The sequence below is a fragment of the Protopterus annectens genome, chromosome 7.part0 (genome assembly GCF_019279795.1).
Source record: "Protopterus annectens isolate FY-2018-M chromosome 7.part0, PAN1.0, whole genome shotgun sequence".
NCBI classification, from domain to species: domain Eukaryota; kingdom Metazoa; phylum Chordata; order Ceratodontiformes; family Protopteridae; genus Protopterus; species Protopterus annectens.
The window spans coordinates 985,469,664-985,486,893 of NC_056739.1; the positions used below are offsets into that span (position 1 = coordinate 985,469,664).

Below are 17,230 nucleotides of genomic sequence, written 5' to 3' on the forward strand. Positions count from 1 at the left end.
TGGCCCTGGGGTAGTAGATATTCCCCAACAACTTTCTCATGGGCCTTCCATTCCTACAATGGAACCAAAAGCAGATCCCAGATGGGATTCTTTGTTGGCAGGGTAAGCAGATTAGCTTTATTCCCCTAATCATTCAGGGGTTGTGGCACACATGGTGGAGAGCTTTTGAGCAGTTTTCTTGGCCATGCATTCTTTGAGCTAAAGATATTCAGTCTGTAGTGTGGTATTTAAACAAGCAAGGGGTGCATAGTCATACTCCTTGTGCAGAGAGGTGATGCACTTCCGTCAGTGGCTATAGACAAAAGCTTTCCTTTCTCAGCAATTCACATACCAGGAAAAGGGAGCAAGCCAGTGGACTCAATTGCTCCTTCAGTCATGCCTTGGAACTGAATTCTTTCTGGTCTTGATTTTTTTTAGGAGTGGGACACTCGAGAGCAGCCTGTTTGCTGCTTGAGTACTCTGTCTTCTTCCATTTACTTGCTCATTGAAGCAAAGTAAAGGAAAAGTTTGAATTTGACCTGTTCTCCTTCCTTTGTCATGGGAGATGGCCTTCCTTTGATACAGCTGTAGTTCTGAAACTCAACTGTCTGACCCTTGACCTCTGGTTCCAGCCATGCTGATGGATTACTGCTTAGGATTAAACACAATCTTAGTATCCATCAAGGAAGGGTCATCAGTGTTACAGTAAGAATGTATCTGTTACATTTGTAAGTTAATGTATGAGGATTTCCTTGATAGGTCACAGATATGCTTCTATATCCCCTTTGTGTTGGTGCCCTCAGTATCCAGCTTGGGTTGTTGGAGTTCCCAGAAAGCCAAACATTATGTATAGTTATATATGTTGTTTATTATTTTTTAATTTACTGTAAATATGCTGTGCTAGTAGTTAGGGGAAGCTGGCAGGTGAGAGTAGGTACGGTTATCTAATTTGTGCATGGTGTCATGAACTGATTCAGCACAAAGCACATGTACTTTGTATTTTATGAATATGGGATCATCATTTCATAAAAATGCTGAATTATGACTTCTATAGAGAATGAACCCACTGCAGAACCCATCAAGGAGGACTATTTCACAGATCAACTGATACAGGAAAAAATGTTTAGTATATTTATTTCTTAGAAAGCAGTTGGTAAACTGTTCTGCCTTTTCCCCCTTCAGCTCCTAAAACATACTGCTTTCATTTTCATAAGATTCATAGGCATTACATGATAGTTTAGCCTCATACTGGGAAGTGCAGGGGAGAGACACCTGAACAGAGAAATGAGGCAGTGGAAAGAGATCCGGCTGTCCTACCATGGGGACAGGGCAGATACTCCTCAAGCGGTACCTACTTTCTCATGGATGGCTGTGTCGGAGAATCCTGGGGTAAATTTGTTTGTACCTATCTAGTCATCCAGGTTCTGTTTGGAGGATGATGTGTGTCACTGCTTCATCACCAGGGAAATTTTATTCCAGAGATGGGGAGGTGCTACATAATGAGCATCTCTCTGCCACTATCAGCTCTGTTTATTTGCTGATGAATGTTTAGATCTCTGATTGTGGTATTTGTGGAGCCACTGTGTAGATACAGTTTAAGTACAGCAAGGTCTGGTAGACAAAGCATAACTTGACCCAAAGGAGTCTGTATAATACAGAGTAAAGGACTAAAGCTTCTAGCCTGTTTTTGTCGCACAAGGTCTTTAAGGTTGTAATCTTTTGATTGGGAACATTTTGGTCTTTTCTAGTTTGATATATATAGTGTGGTACATCCCAAAGAAAGGAGTTGTACTCGATGATTGGTCTAATCAATGCTGAATATAAGGGAGTGATACCTTCTTTAGATCTAGACAATGTACCCCTTGACTATCACTTTTGCTAAATAGGAAGTACTTTCTGTCTACAGTTACTATAAGATGATCGAAGGAGAGGGAATTAACTCGTGTACTAAGGTCCCCAACTACATTTGTGATCAGTAGTGAGGTATTGGCTGTACAGTATGTTGAAAGTTGTGGTTGTTTGCCAAATGCAATGATACTGTACTGTTTGATATTTAATTTGAGCTAATTTTCAGTCCATCATGTAAGTGCTTAATGAAGGCTGCAGGTGTCAGAGGAGGTCAGGCTTGACAATTACACAAAGTTTGCAATCATCTGCAAATTTAGATAAACGGACGTTCTGGTTCCCAGTCTGGAAATCTGAGAAGTAAATGCCAAAAAGGAGGGGTTTCAAAACAGTGCCCTGGGGGATTCCACTGGTTGCCTTCATGCTCTCAGATGAGGCACCTTTCACATGAACTAGGTGGCTGTATCTTCTAACCAGTTTTCTATCTGTCTTACAATGTAGGACTCTATTTTTAGACCATTTAAGAGCCACTCCTTGATCAGATCAAGATTTTCTGTGTGAATCGCATGGCCTATATATAACCAGAGAGACCATCTTCAAAATAACTACATTTAAAAGGCAGAATATTCCTTTGATGAAGCCAAATTGCTGAGGATGAAGTCTAGCACAATATTCATAATTGATAAGGCAGTTGTTTACAACATTATATAGTTTTGTAGGTCAGGCTTGTCAAGCTGTGGTCCATAGGAGGAGCCACCCTTATGGGGGGAGGGATGGGGCACACCACCTTGATGTACCATAATTTGTGAACAATTCCTATAGACATGCTTGAATGGAACCATTTCTTGAGAGGTTGGATGAAGGAATGATGTTAAGTTGTCTATCTCGCCTTCATTCTTGCCGGATGGGTTCGGAGCCGATCCTCGGCTCCGACTCGGCCACTCTAAAAGCTCGAGAGCTAGTTCCACCGGCTCGAGGCTCCCCTATATCCCACAATGCTAGGCGGTAACTCCTCGGATCTCGTTTGCCGCTATAGCGATCGAGGTGCTTTTTCAACCGGCTCGTCAGGTTAGTGGTTAAGGCTAAGTTTTTTCTTAGATAAAACCCCCTTTTCAGTCAGTTTCTTCATTATATTGTAAATTAGGTAGTTTCCTTCCATTTCTTTTCAATTTTTTCCCTTTTTCATAATTTGACAAAACTTACTATAGTTCTTCCCTTAGGCCCAATCCCTCCCTTCCTAGTAGTTGGAGTGACTGTGTTTGGTAGGGATTTAATTTAATTTAATTTAATTTAAATTTCTATAAGTGTAATCGGTGTGTGTGTGTGACTGTGTGATTACACTTTCCTTTAGACATGTCTAAAGAATCAAAGGTCTCAGGCTTTAAGAAGTGTGACTCGTGCTGTCAGAAGATGTCTCTGACAGACGGTCACACTTCTTGTGTGTACTGCCTGGGACCTTTGCACCTGCAGGACTCGTGCTGTTTGCCATGGCTTCAGCCCTAGAGTCCTGCAGGAGCGTAAAAATAAGCTCATTCTAAGGGGCTTATTAAAGCCTGAGGGTCCCCCGATTCAATCCTCGGGGAAACCCTCGAAGCCTTCCAGACCTTCGGCTCCGGTATCTGAGTCATCTTCTGGTGCTTCGAAGGCTCTTCGAACATCGGCTCGGCTGGAGCCGATGATTCTCGGACTCATGTCCCTATTTCTCGGCTCGGCGGGCCGAGGAAGACTTCAGTGAGTCGGCTCCGATCAGATTATCGGAACCGATCTCCAAGAAAAGGTCCCGGTCACCATCTATCGGCTCTATTCATTCAGCTCCAGCATCACCATTGCTGTCTGAACGGAGCCATAGATCTCACTCCTCTAGGTCGTCGAGACTATCAGATCATGACCTTCAGAGAGTAGTGAGTCGACTTCTTAAGTCCGAGGCACTAGCCCAGATGCTTCAAAGTCCGACTCAACAGTCGAGGGCTAATCCCATCACCCAAAATGTTCCTCCTCTGACTCCTTTGAGTTCGGAGCCGGGGCGGCTCGGACCCGAGACTGTGGTGGCGTCGGAACCGATACCGTTGTTTTCGGTACCGTCGTCTGCTCCGATGTGTTCCTTGGAAGAATCTCGGCGCCGGACTTCCCTAGTCGGCTCCGAGGGGGTGAGTGGCATCGGACCCTTGTCCGACCCCGCTCTCCCTCTCTGTGCTTCGGCGCTGGTGAGTTCGGCTCCGACATCAGCCTCGGAGCCATCACTGTCGGTGCCGAGGGAGGTTTTCAGCTTTTCGGAGCGGAGACCTCTGGCTCTGCCTGAATGGGGTGCCTTCGAGGTCATGAGGAGCGTGTTAGAACCTGGTTCAACTCCACAGTCGGCTCCGTCTGCCCCTCCCTCCACGGTGCCTCCGGTGATTTCTGCTCACTCTCTCATCCCGGATCATAGAGAGCCAGCTCCTCAAGTGTCCCCAGTGGGCATTTCCTCCTCTTCCGAGGCCACTCCTGACCCGGTAGGAGAGTCCCCTAGGGAAGAGGCAGTGCAAGAGGAAGCACATTGACTCTCCTGAGTCTGTCACCTTTGACACTGATTTAGAGGATTCTGAAGGTTCCCCTCGTTCCCCTTCTGAAGATGTCTCCTTTGCAGACATCCTCGAAATCTTAAAACAGAGGGGGAATTGGCCAGCCCTCAACCCTTCAGAGGATGAATCGGTGTATCTTGAGGCGTTTGGCTCTCGCCCTTCCACCTCCTGGGTGTCCACTCCCTTTGACCCCCTCATGCAAGTGGTGGCAAAGAAGGCCTGGACGGCTCCTGACTCAGTGGAACCCACCCCCAGGAGACCATCAAAATTTATCACTGCCCCCAAGGACAAAGAATTTTTAACCAAAGGCATCTCTGTTGATGCTATGGTGGTGGCTGCGGCCACCAAGAAGGAATTAGCTGATCCTTCGGTGCCTGTTCATCCTCCTAACAAGGAGTCTAGGACTATGGACAGGTACGGGAAGCGGATGTTATCATCAGCGACCTTTACTATGCGCTCGCTGAATTACCTGTGTCATTTCACTCGTCTTCAGAGGGATCTGCTGAAGGAAGCGAGCGAAATGTTAAAGGACCCAACAGCTGCGGGTTTTCAGGATAGGATGAACTCTCAGCTGGCGACCCTTAATTCTATAACTAACTCCTCCATGCGCCTCCTTTCATATGCGGCGGATGGAGCGAGTAGAGCGGCAGGTCCAGGCGTGGCCTTACGTCGGCACACCTGGATGCGCCTATGTAACTTTGCGGACCCTTTCAAGGCGTCCTTCACTAACTCCCCTTTTGATGGATCATCCCTCTTTGGTCCTCAAGTGAAGGAAACCCTGACTAGGTGCGAGACTGATGGCAAAACTCTTTCTGCCGTCGGAGTCTGTTTTTCTACTCCTTCTAGGCCTTACCCCAAAGGCCAGAAGGGGGGAAAGATGTGGTTCCACAAACAATCTCAGGGAGATTTGCCTGACGCACAGAGTCGATTCCCCTCTAGAGGCAGAGGGGGGAACAATAATGGTAGACCGTCCTAGAGGCAGAGGGGCCCGCAGAATCAGGGCAGTCGAGAAACCTTTTCCGACAAGCCTTTTCAGCATCCCTGAGGTGTTGCCCGACTGTCCATCTTCGGAGGCAGTCGGGGGAAGATTATCTCTGTACCCAGAAGCCTCGCTATCCATAACTCAAGACAAGTGGGTACAGTCTATCATTTCCGAAGGCTACAGAATCCCATTCCTTTTCATTCCAAAGCAATCCAAAAAATCCCTTCCAGACGTTCCACCCAGTCAAAGGGAGCAAGCAGCACTAGAAATTTCAAAGCTGCTTGCAAAAAGAGCCATTCAACCAGTTCCAGCAGACCAACAAGGATCCGGAATCTACTCTAAGTTCTTTTTGGTTCCAAAGAAAACAGGGGACTGGAGACCCATTTTGGATCTCAGCAACTTGAACAAGTTTGTCAAGAAAACAAAGTTCTGGATGGTCACGCTGCAGTCCATTCTACCCCTTTTGGGGCGGGACAACTGGATGTGCTCAATAGATCCTCCAGGATGCGTACTATCACATCAAAATGAGTCGACGCTCCAGGAGATTCCTCCGCTTCAGGCTGGGAACCAGTCATTTCCAATTCAGGGCCCTGCCCTTTGGTCTCAGTGCAGCCCCGCGAGTGTTTACCAAATGCATGGCAGTGGTCGCCTCTCATCTGAGACGACAAGGATTCCAGGTGTTTCCGTATTTAGACGACTGGCTCCTTACAGCCCCCACCAAGCATCTTTTGCTTCTTGCCAGAGACTACACTTTTCTCACATGTCAAACACTAGGCATTTCAATAAATTACGAAAAGTCTGTCTTGTCGCCTTGTCGTGTTATTGCCTTCATAGGCGCAAATCTAGACACAGTCAACATGTCAGCCAGACTCACAGAGCAGAGAATAGCAGACATACACAAACAGGTCTCTCTTGTCTTGCAGAGCAACAAAGTCAAAGCCAGATTGATCCTGAAAGTCTTAGGGATTATGGCGGCGGCCATCCCTCTTCTACCATTAGCTCGCTTCCATATGAGAATCTTACAATGGATGCTCTTCACACAATGGTCTTTCCAACGACTTCCAATGTCCTATCCTATTCGGGTAACACAATCGTGCAAGAATCATCTCTCTTGGTGGATCACATCTCCCCAGCTCTTCCTAAGGAGACCTTTCGTCCCTCCTCCTCCGGTTGCTACAGTGACAACGGACGCCTCCCTGATCGGGTGGGGGGGCATTACCAGGGCAGGATGGTCCAGGGCATGTGGCAACCTTTCGAGTGCCACTTGCACATAAATGTCCTAGAGATGAGAGCAGTGCTTCTAGCGTTGCAAGCCTTACAAGACTCTCTTCCCAAGGGAACTATAGCAATTCAGACAGACAATATGTCTGTAGTGTGGTACATCAACAAACAAGGCGGAACCAGATCTTACCCCCTATGTCGAGAGGCACTCAGACTGTGGCAATGGGCGATTTCTTCTCAGCGGTTTCTGTTAGCAACGCACATTCCCGGGAATTCCAATGTGATTGCAGACAAATTGAGCAGAGCTATTCTCATGCCTCACGAGTGGTCTCTGAAGAATTCAGTGTTGGAGAAAGTTTTTCGAAAGTGGGGCCGGCCTTGCTGCGACCTTTTCGCTACTCCCCAAAACAGCAAGTGCGATGATTTTTTCACCCTCTTTCCCCAACCAGGTCACCCCAGCAGAGACGCTCTAGTGCACGATTGGCCCCGGGGACTTCTGTATGCTTTTCCTCCCTTCCCACTGATACCTCAGCTAATACAGAAAGCCATCGCTCAGAAAGCTTCCATGATCCTCATTGCCCCTTACAGGCCTCGACAGGTTTGGTTCCCATTTCTCCACCGTTATCTGTTGGAGCAACCTTGGCATCTGGACCCAGTTCCAGACCTCTTGACCCATCAGTCGGGTCAGTTGCACCACTCCCTCCCTTCTCTGAACCTCACAGCGTGGTTCCTCCAATTCCAACTCTAGCCAGGCTTCCTCTAATATCTCACTCAGTTCGAGATATTTTGATAGCCTCTCATAAATCTTCCACTCGGAAGATTTATCATAGTAAGTGGAAACGTTTTTCCTGTTGGGCGCAGTCAAAGAATATAGATCCTTTCACTGCTTCCATTCAATCAGTTTTAGTCTTTCTAGCCGAACATTTCCACTCATGTTCGTCTCCGTCTACCATCAAAGTTCAATTGGCAGCAATATCGAACTTTCATGTTGGAGTCTCAGAGTCCTCCATTATGTCTCACAAACTCTGCAAAGCCTTTTTAAAGGGAGTTTTTCTCCTCAAACCAGCTATCAGGGATCCTCTTCCTCAATGGGATCTCAACTTGGCTCTAGCGTCCTTAATTCTTCCCCCCTTTGAACCTGCGGCTTCATGTTCAATGAAGTTACTATCTTGGAAAACACTCTTTTTAGTAGCTATCACTTCAGCTAGAAGAGTCTCTGAACTCCATGCTCTGTAGTCGACCCCCTTATCTTTTGTTTCATAAGGATAGGGTGTCCTTACATACCAACCCGTCCTTTTTGCCTAAGGTAGCTTCACTGACCAATTTGAATCAAACCATTGATCTTCCTGTGTTCTTCCCTAATTATTCGAACAGGTCAGAACAAAAATTACATTGCTTAGACGTTTATCGCCAACTTAGGTACTATTTAGACAGGACCAAACAATTCAGGAAGTCTGATCAATTGTTTGTTTCTTATGCAGAAGGTAGAATGGGCCTTCCAGTTTCTAAAGTATCTCTCTCTAGATGGCTTACTTCGTTGATTACCCTTGTGTATGAGATCAGACATCAACAGTTGCCATCCAAACCCAGGGCTCATTCAACTAGAGCTTTAGCCACATCTATAGCTTTCCAAGATAGGCTGCCTATTGATTCGATTTGTTCTGCAGCTACTTGGGCTTCTCCCCATACCTTCATTTCTCATTATAAGTTGGACTTGGCCTCTAGGGACCGAGCCAACTTTGGTTCCACTGTACTCAAGAGTCTGTTCCGATAGGCCACCCGGGACAAGGTGCTAGGGACGCGGTCCCATCCAGCAAGAATGAAGGCGAGATAGACAACTTAACATTTAGAAGTTATGTACCTACCATAACATTCCATGTTAGTTGTCTTCCTCATCAATTTTTGAAGGACGTCCAGTTCTTTGTAACATCACTGTTGCCCCATATTTTCTCCACTTTTTGAGGACTGTCTTCACTGTGTTCCATGGCATATCCAGTGCTGTGGAAGTTTTTTGTACGCTTCTCCTGACTGATGCCTTTCAACAATGAGATCCCTTTGATGCTTTGTAAGATCTCTGCGAACCATGGCTTTTGCTGTAGCAGGCAACTGAGTAAATGTCAGGAAAATCCTACTAGGACAGCTGAACTTTATTTGAGGTTAATCAGAGTCTCTCTAATTGATGGCAGGTGTGTGATGGCAGGAAGACTGAATGCTGTAATTAAATCAAAAGGTGCTTCAACAAAGTATTAATTTAAGAGTGTGCACGCTTATGCAACCAGCATATTGTAAGTTTTTTATGTTTTATATTTTTTCCCAAACAGATTTTTTGTTTTTCAATTGAATTGTACAGGTCACATTAAAGGTGGGAAAAACCTGGCATTTTAACAGGGGTCTGTACACTTTTTATATCCACTGCACCTATGTTTGCACAGAAGATGTAGGATAATTTAAAACTTTGAAAACACTTGAAGAAGACTTAACTGTTACCAAAACAAACATGGTGATATTATTGGTAACATCCCAAAAAATCCAGCCAGTTTCATAAAAATATTTCTAAGTGCACATGCAAGGAATTTTGATGTTCATGTGAATCAGAATCTATGTGTATGCAAAAAAATGGATTTACCATACTTTATGTAAAGCATACAGTTGAATACAAGCTATACTGATTGAAAGAGATATGCATGGTAAAGAACAATACTAGATTACAAGGCATCACTGCCAAGTAAATCTAAGCTATGAAAATATAGTGAGTTTAATATAATTTTTAGCTGCTTTAAAAATGTCTGTGTTTTGTCTCCCTAACAGGAAAAGTTAGCCTGGATCCACTGGACCCTACGAAGTGAATACGAATGTCGCATGAAGATGCTTCTAAGCAGAGTTGATGTCACAGTGAAATCTTTTCATTGGTCTGATAGGGCAAAGGTTAGAAAAAAATTGCAGACTCTTACTTTTCAGATCTGTCATACTCTTTGAAACTTGTTTGTAGCTGTTAAAACTGGCTTTAGAAGTTGTCATCAGCCTTTGCTTTTCATTGCAGTTATAATTCAGTAGTGTTGCGCACACACATGATTACTAAATTTTGGCAATTGGATGTAGTGTAGAAATAAAGCAAGAAGGGCAGCAAAGGTACAAGTCAAAAAGGAGCTGGCGTTTACACCTAAGGGAGTACCAGTGTTCTTCCCTCAGAAGGGAACCCGGTGTACTCATCTTTCACAGCAGTGAGTTGCTTGGCTAGTAGATTGGGCTTGTGCAGCAGCAGTACGCATGCAACTCCCACGAGAAGCTATTATGAAGCACACCAGCTGCTGAGGGAGGCATGATAGGGCAGTGCACAGGGTCAACAGACTAGCCGCTGCTTAACTGTCACCTACACCAAGGAACAAATGGGCCTGAGGTTTCTCACTGTCAGAGAGGAACAAAATGGATCGGTTGGGTAATTCGTTACAGGTATGGGTGCCATTAGGCTGATCCTTCAGACCCACAAAAACAGTAAAAAAAGGAGTTGGCAGATTGCTAAGGAAGGGGAGTAAAGTTTTTAGTGATACTGTAAAATGAAGGCAGTGAAGCGCAGACCTGTTCAGGTAGAGGAATGTTGTGAAGGTTATAAAGGAAGACAAATCACAAGCAAGGGTAATGAATGAATACTTCCTCTGTCATCCCAGAAGAGAAGGTGGAGATACCTTGCTGTGAGGGAGCTAGGAAAGAGTGGGAAGTGCAGTGGGGAGGCATCTGAACACAGAAGGTGACAGTAGAAAGGGATCTGCCTGTCCTACAGAAGGCAGAGGCACAGGGACTGGACAGATTGCCTTCCAGGGTCCAGTAGTGTGCTGGCAGACCCTCTGAGATCTTCAACAAATCACTGAACAGTAAAGAGGTACCCAAAGACTGGAGAACTGCAAGGCACGTAACAAGTTGACTCTTTTTCTTAGAACTCAGTTGATGTACTAGGAGTTACCTCACCTGAGGGGGTTACTTGTGCTGCTGGCAAGCATCGGCTAAAGTATGTAAACAAAGTTTGCCCACCAAAGTGCTTGTAAGTTGCACTTAGGTAGCCCTGATGTAATTTATAGCTGGTGAATGTCACTGCAACATACAAAGCAAGACCCTTCTCTGCAGACCAAAAATGGAGATTTATGTAATATGCAACCCTGAATGTGTACAGTTCTAACTCAAGATTTAGTGTTGAGGACCCTCCTTACAAGATTGACATCTTATTCTGGATGCTGCCATGCTTAGAGACAGATGGCATAATATGTTATGAAGCATTTCAAATACCCTAATCATGCATATTAGCAAGTTCTTTGTTGTCATTTATACAGTTAGATCACAGTCTTTATCATTTGTAAATGTTGGTGTGTTCACATGCCCTTTTAAGTTCTTTGCAATTTACAAAACTCCTCCAAATCCTACTTCAGATGCAAGAACACTGGAGTTCCTTCTGTGACCCAAGGGGAAAGATGATATTTTTTTATCAGGGACATCATTCCTGGTCCCACAGGGATGGAGTTTGTTCCTTACTGGGGAAGCATGATACTGTTCTACTGAGGTGTTGTGACAGCAGCCCACTGGCCTGAAAAAGGGTCACCGTGCATCCCACACTAGGAGGAGCATCCTGTACTATTTGTTTCACCTGCTGTCTGGTTAAGTAACTCATGCATGACTGTCCAACTTAATGTCACGGAATGACCCCTTGAATCTCCTATTGGTAGGCCCAAAGGTTCAGGACAGTTTATCTCAGAATGTCTACCCCAAGGCACAGCAAGGTTGGTTGATCTACAGCAGCATCTTTTTGTCTGATTCTAGGTGGGAGCAAAAGCCATGGTGTAGACTTTGCATGTTGCCTGTGCTGGGACTGGAGCAGACTTTTCCTTTTCATATGCCAACCCAAGTCTGCTTTGCATTTAATGCATGCTTGTCATTTGCTTGGTCGTGCTTTGTGTGTGATATGTTTTCCAGGACTTTAAGACCACACAGGGCTTCCTCACCGTTAAGTCACATTTTATGAGTGTATGTTGGAGATTAGGCTCTTGTTCAGATGGGCAAGAATAACGGATGTTCTGTTTCCTTAAATCACCCACCAAATGGACTGACATCAAAGGATTCCTTACAGCTTATTAAATATTTTTTGGCTTTCTGTGCCTCCCATTGATGTGGCCTGGTGGAGCAAGGGCTAGCTGCCCTAGTTGGCCATTAGTAACATCCTTTACGGATCAGTGTTCTTCTGGTCCTTTTGCATCAGCTTTTCTCTTTCTGCATGTATTTTAACAAATCAGAACCTCAGCAGCAGGCTTCATACCAGTCTGTTTCTTTGTCCTTGGTGATTCTCTTTTCTTGCAGGGTCTTTTGTGATTGCATTCTTCCCTGCAGTCCCAAGGAGAACTTGAAGGTTGTTACTCCTTGGAAGACTTTTTTGACCTTGCTTATAGGGTTTTCATCATACTTTTTACCAGTTTGCACTGATGCAGCATTGCTCCTGGCACGAGGATGTCCTTTGAGGTTCTCTACTGTCTATCGTCTTCCCAGGAGTTGGCCATGACAGGCAAAGTCAGTGCAGAATGAATTACTGTTTGTTCAATGGCTGGTTATCTGCCTGGGAATTCCTATGGGTGAGGAGTGAGGGTGGTTCTCATAAGGAAAACCAGATTTTCCTCAGTTACAGTTTTATAGGACCAGGACATTTTTCAAGGCCACCCTTATTCAGTTCCTTGTCCGTCTTTGTCTTTTTAGGTGTAAATTTTGCACTCCAGTTGTAGGTTCTCTCTCCACCCTTTGACAGGTGCCACGAATTCTGAGTTTGGCAGCCTGACAGTGAGTCAATTATAAGGAGTACTCCTTATATTAAATAAAAGACTGGATTTTTATTGAACTTATTGAATCTGTTCACAGTTCGTGGTGCACCATTGGGATTTTGTACTTGGCTTTTTGGGATATTTGTTATCCACAAGGTGCTTCACTCGAGAAGAAAAAGTTTTTTGCTCAAAATTAATGCGAATCTTCCTTCCTACCGAAAGGATACAAACATTACAAGGTCAAGTCCGAGCCCTGCTTCTAAGATCCAAAGCCCCAGCCAGGATGGTCCTGCAACTTTTAGGTTCAATGTCTGCCACGGTTCTCCTAGTTCCTCTGGCAAGATTGCACATGAGGATTCTTCAGTGGCTGTTATCGACACAATGGTCTTTTCAGGATCTCCCCCTCAATCATCACATACTGATTACAGAAACGTGCAAACGGGACCTCCGCTGGTGGCTTCTGCCATCCAATCTGAATCAGGGAAGACCTTTTGTTATACCCCCTCCGGTGGCCACCTTGACAACGGATGCCTCCCAGACGGGGTGGGGGGGGCGTTGTCTGGGCAGGTCAGTTCAGGGTTCTTGGCTTCCAAACGAAACATTTCTCCATATCAATGTGTTGGAAATGAGGGCTGTACTTCTGTCCCTACAAGCCCTCCACAAGTTTCTCCCTCAAGGCATTATCGCTATCCACACAGACAACATGTCTGTGGTCTGGTATCTAAACAAACAAGGAGGGACCAGATCTTACCCCCTTTGCAGAGAGGCCATGAGGGTGTGGGAATGGGCAGTGGCTACCAACCGCTTCCTGGTAGCGACCCACATTCCAGGAAAATCCAATGTATTGGCAGACAGACTGAGCAGGACTATTCTCTCTCCTCACGAGTGGTCCCTGAACGAAACAGTAGCAGCTCAGATTTTCAAAAGATGGGGGATTCCGTGCTGCGACCTGTTTGCAACACCACAAAACACAGTGCAAAGGTTCTTTCCTTGACCCAGCGTCAGGGAGGCAGCTACGGATGCTCTAGTCCAACCTTGGCCAACAGGACTGCTTTATGCTTTCCTCCGGTTCCACTCCTCCCAAGGTCATCCAGAAAGCTTCCCAATTGGGGTCCACAATGATTCTAATTGCTCCGTACTGGCCTCGTCAGGTATGGTTCCCCTACCTACAGAAATATACTCTGGACGGTCCTTGGTTTTTGGATCTAACTCCGGACCTTCTGGTTCATCAGTCGGGACAACAGCACCAGTCCCTTCACACTTTGAAATTAACAGCTTGGCTCTTCCACTTCCGACTTTAGTCAGAAATCACACCTTGGACCCAGAAGTTATTCACATTTTATCTTCAGCCCACAAACCCACCACTAAGAAATTGTATCACAGTAAGTGGAAGAGGTTTGCTATCTGGGCTCAACTCAGAGGCTTAGACCCTATTACTGCCCGATACCAGAGGTCTTGAAATTTTTAACATCCTTGTTTAATCAAGGATCTTCAGTCTCTACTATTAAAGTCCAACTAGCAGCTATCTCCAAATTTCACGAATCCATAGACCCACCGTTGATGAGCAGCAGATTATGTAAAACTTTCATGAAAGGTGCTGTGCTTTTAAGACCCCCAGTTTTTCATCCTGCGCCTCCGTGGGATCTTGATTTGGTACTTCGTGCCTTAACATCTTCCCCTTTTGAACCGGCTGCTACATGTGAGTTGAAATATCTGTCTTGGAAAACTGCCTTCTTAATTGCAATTACCTCTGCAAGAAGAGTTTCAGAACTTCAAGCCCTATCTATCAAACCACCGTATTTGATTTTTCACAAGGATAGAGTTATCACTTAGGCCTAATCCAGCTTTTTGTTCCAAAAGTTTGTTCTAATCTCTGTCTCCAACAATCTCTAGAGCTACCAGTTTTCTTTCCAAAATTTTCAAACAAAGCGGAATACACCTTGCATACATTGGATGTTCACAGGCAATTGCTTCTATCTAGACAGGACTCAACAAATTCGAAAACAGATCAATTGTTTGTGTCCTTTTCAGATAATAAACTGGGTAAAACCATCACTAAAGCTACTATTGCCAAATGGATTAGAGATTGCATAACTCAGGCTTATTCCTCTTCAAATAAGCAACTTACAACATCTGTCAAAGCTCACTCTACTAGAGCTATGGCTACCTCTATTGCATTTCATTCCAAGCTCGCTATTTCTGAGATTTGTGCTGCGGCTACTTGGTCCAACCGCACACTTTCATTTCCCACTATAAATTGGATGTGGCATCTAAAGGGCGAGCATCATTTGGTTCCACGGTACTCAGGAGTGTTTTCCAGTGAGCCACCCAGGATTTAGGTGCTAGGGGCTGTCCCATCAGTCAGAATGTAGGCGAGATAGGATCACATAACATCTTTTAGTTATGTACTCACCATAACTTCAGATGTTTGGGATCCATCTACATTCCTAATACCCTCCTTCCCCTGCCTTGGAGATCAGAAGAGATTGAACGGTTTGAGTTCTACTGTTTTTATCTTGTATCATCTGTCGATGTTATATAAGCAGTGCATGCGTGTGTGCATGTATGCGGACAAACTAGATCTGGGGGACTGGTAGTGGTGCATCCTGGGATATAGTAAGCTCAGCCAATAAGAGACTTCGCTCTTTGGCATAAGCGTGCCGAGTCGGAGCCGAGGGATCGGCTCCGAACCCATCAGTCAGAATGTAGGCGAGATGGATCCCAAACATCTGAAGTTATGGTGAGTACATAACTAAAAGTTAACTTGACACAATATTTAACTTGACACAGTGTTTAAATTGTAAAAAAGCACATTTTATAATCAATGGTTTCATGGTTGTATTACTATAGTTATAATTACGAAGAATTAATGTTACAATAAAAAACTTCATACATAATTCATAAAAAGTTCATAGAAATTCATAAAAAATACATAAAAATACATAAAAATACATTGGTGTTGAAATCTTGTTTAAAATAATTTATACACAAATATGTTGTGAATAACCAGAAAAATAATTATATATTTTTAAAAATTCATTTAAATGATGTTGTATTTCCCTTATTGATATAACCACCTAGATGTAAAGACATATAAATATATTAGTAGTAATAAGAATAATAAAACAATGATTAAATACAGTAAGATCTTTGTTTTAAAATACTGAAAATGGAAATGTGACCATTAATGCCAGGTGTGCAGCTTGCATTAAATCTTAGCTGCCATAGACATTCCTTGGCTTCTAACAAGTTATCATAGTCGCCTCCTTTTTCCCAACAATTGGGGATTCTATCAATAACAAAAAATATAAAACGCTTAAAATTCTCACATTTAGTACTATGTACATAAAGAGCATTTACCATCTTTTTGTTCTTGATATCCCTGTTATGTTCCAAAATGCGTTCCCTTAATTTCCTAGTGTTTTTTCCAACATAATATGCTGGACAGGAAACGCATGTGGCCAGGTATACCACCCTCCTGGTATTGCAATTACAATGTCCTGGACATTTGATGGATTTACCATACCATGGTACCATAGTATAGGGTCCATCATTTATGAATTTACACACTTTGCAAAAACCACATCTACTCATTTTGGACATAGTGTATGCACGACCTTTGTTGTTATTTTCCAGGCTTTCTTTAAGATTGGTAACCCTACTATATGTAACCTTTGGGAAATTTCCTAGTATTTCACTGTATTCAATCTTATTGGAAAAAACACTCGTCCAAGTATCGTTTAAAACTTGAATAATAGTGTCTGAGTGTTCATTAAATGGTAAAATAAAGGCATCTCTTTTAGTAATATCAGTACTATTGGATACCTTGGACATATTATTTAATCCAAATTTCAAAATAGGTTTATATAAAGTATTCCTTTTCATCTTAACTTCCTTCTTTATTTGATTTATAAGACTTAATGGGTAGCTTCTATCTAAAAACATATTGCTGATAGTCTCCATTTCACAAATGAAATTTATATCCTCACTAATAATACGTGACAGTCTAACCATCTGACCCTTTACAAGGTTCTTCTTTTGAAAATATGGATGACAGCTGTCGTAATGAAGAAAGGAAGTAGAATATGTAGGTTTACGGAAAATGTTAGATTCAACTTGATGATTTTTAAAATACATATATATATCTAAATATTCACATTTTTCTTCGTGTATTTTAGTTGTGAATTTAAGAAATGTCGATGTAGTACCTATATAGTTTATAAATTCATTTAATTCATCCCTATTGCCTCTCCAAAAAACTAATATATCATCCAGGTATGTAACATAAAACGATATTTTTGTCCAGAACTTGGATGAAAAAATACTTTGTTTCCCATTGTGCTAGTACCAAATTGGCATAAATGGGGGCACATCTGGCCCCCATTGCTACCCCTGTGCATTGTCTATAATATTCACCTTCCATGTAAATGAAATTATTGAATAAGACCATTTCCATCATCTCAACCAATAACCTACTTTTAACAGTGTGTAGTCCACTGTAACTGTCTAGAATAGTTTGAAACGTATCCAAACCCAACTTATGTGGTATGACAGAAAATAGGTTTATCACATCAATGGTAATCATAACAGTATCTTCAATGTTATTCATATTATTGTATATCCTAAGTTTGTCTAAGCAATGCCACGAGTCCTTGATGATGTGTGGGAATACCTATACCTACCTAGTATGTACCTAGTACCTAGTATGGTATTTTAAGAACAAGGGAGCATGAGATATTGCACTTTTAAAGAGATTAGTTTATTTTTAAGGCATTTCTCTTGTCCCAAACTTCACTTTCACAGTAGCTGCGTTTCCTGTGAGTGAGAATGTGGTAATAGACTCTCCTCTAGTT

At 43.4% G+C, this 17,230-nt stretch overlaps 1 protein-coding gene across 1 annotated transcript in view; it reads left to right on the plus strand.

Annotated features, from left to right (window-relative positions):
• LOC122806122 (protein FAM98A-like) overlaps positions 1-17,230 on the plus strand; it is a 561,878-nt gene that overhangs the window by 295,953 nt on the left and 248,695 nt on the right. Inside the window, exon 7 of the mRNA XM_044076360.1 lies at positions 9,394-9,510. Within this exon, the coding sequence (XP_043932295.1) occupies positions 9,394-9,510 (117 nt within the window). The remainder of the gene's footprint in view (positions 1-9,393; positions 9,511-17,230) is intronic.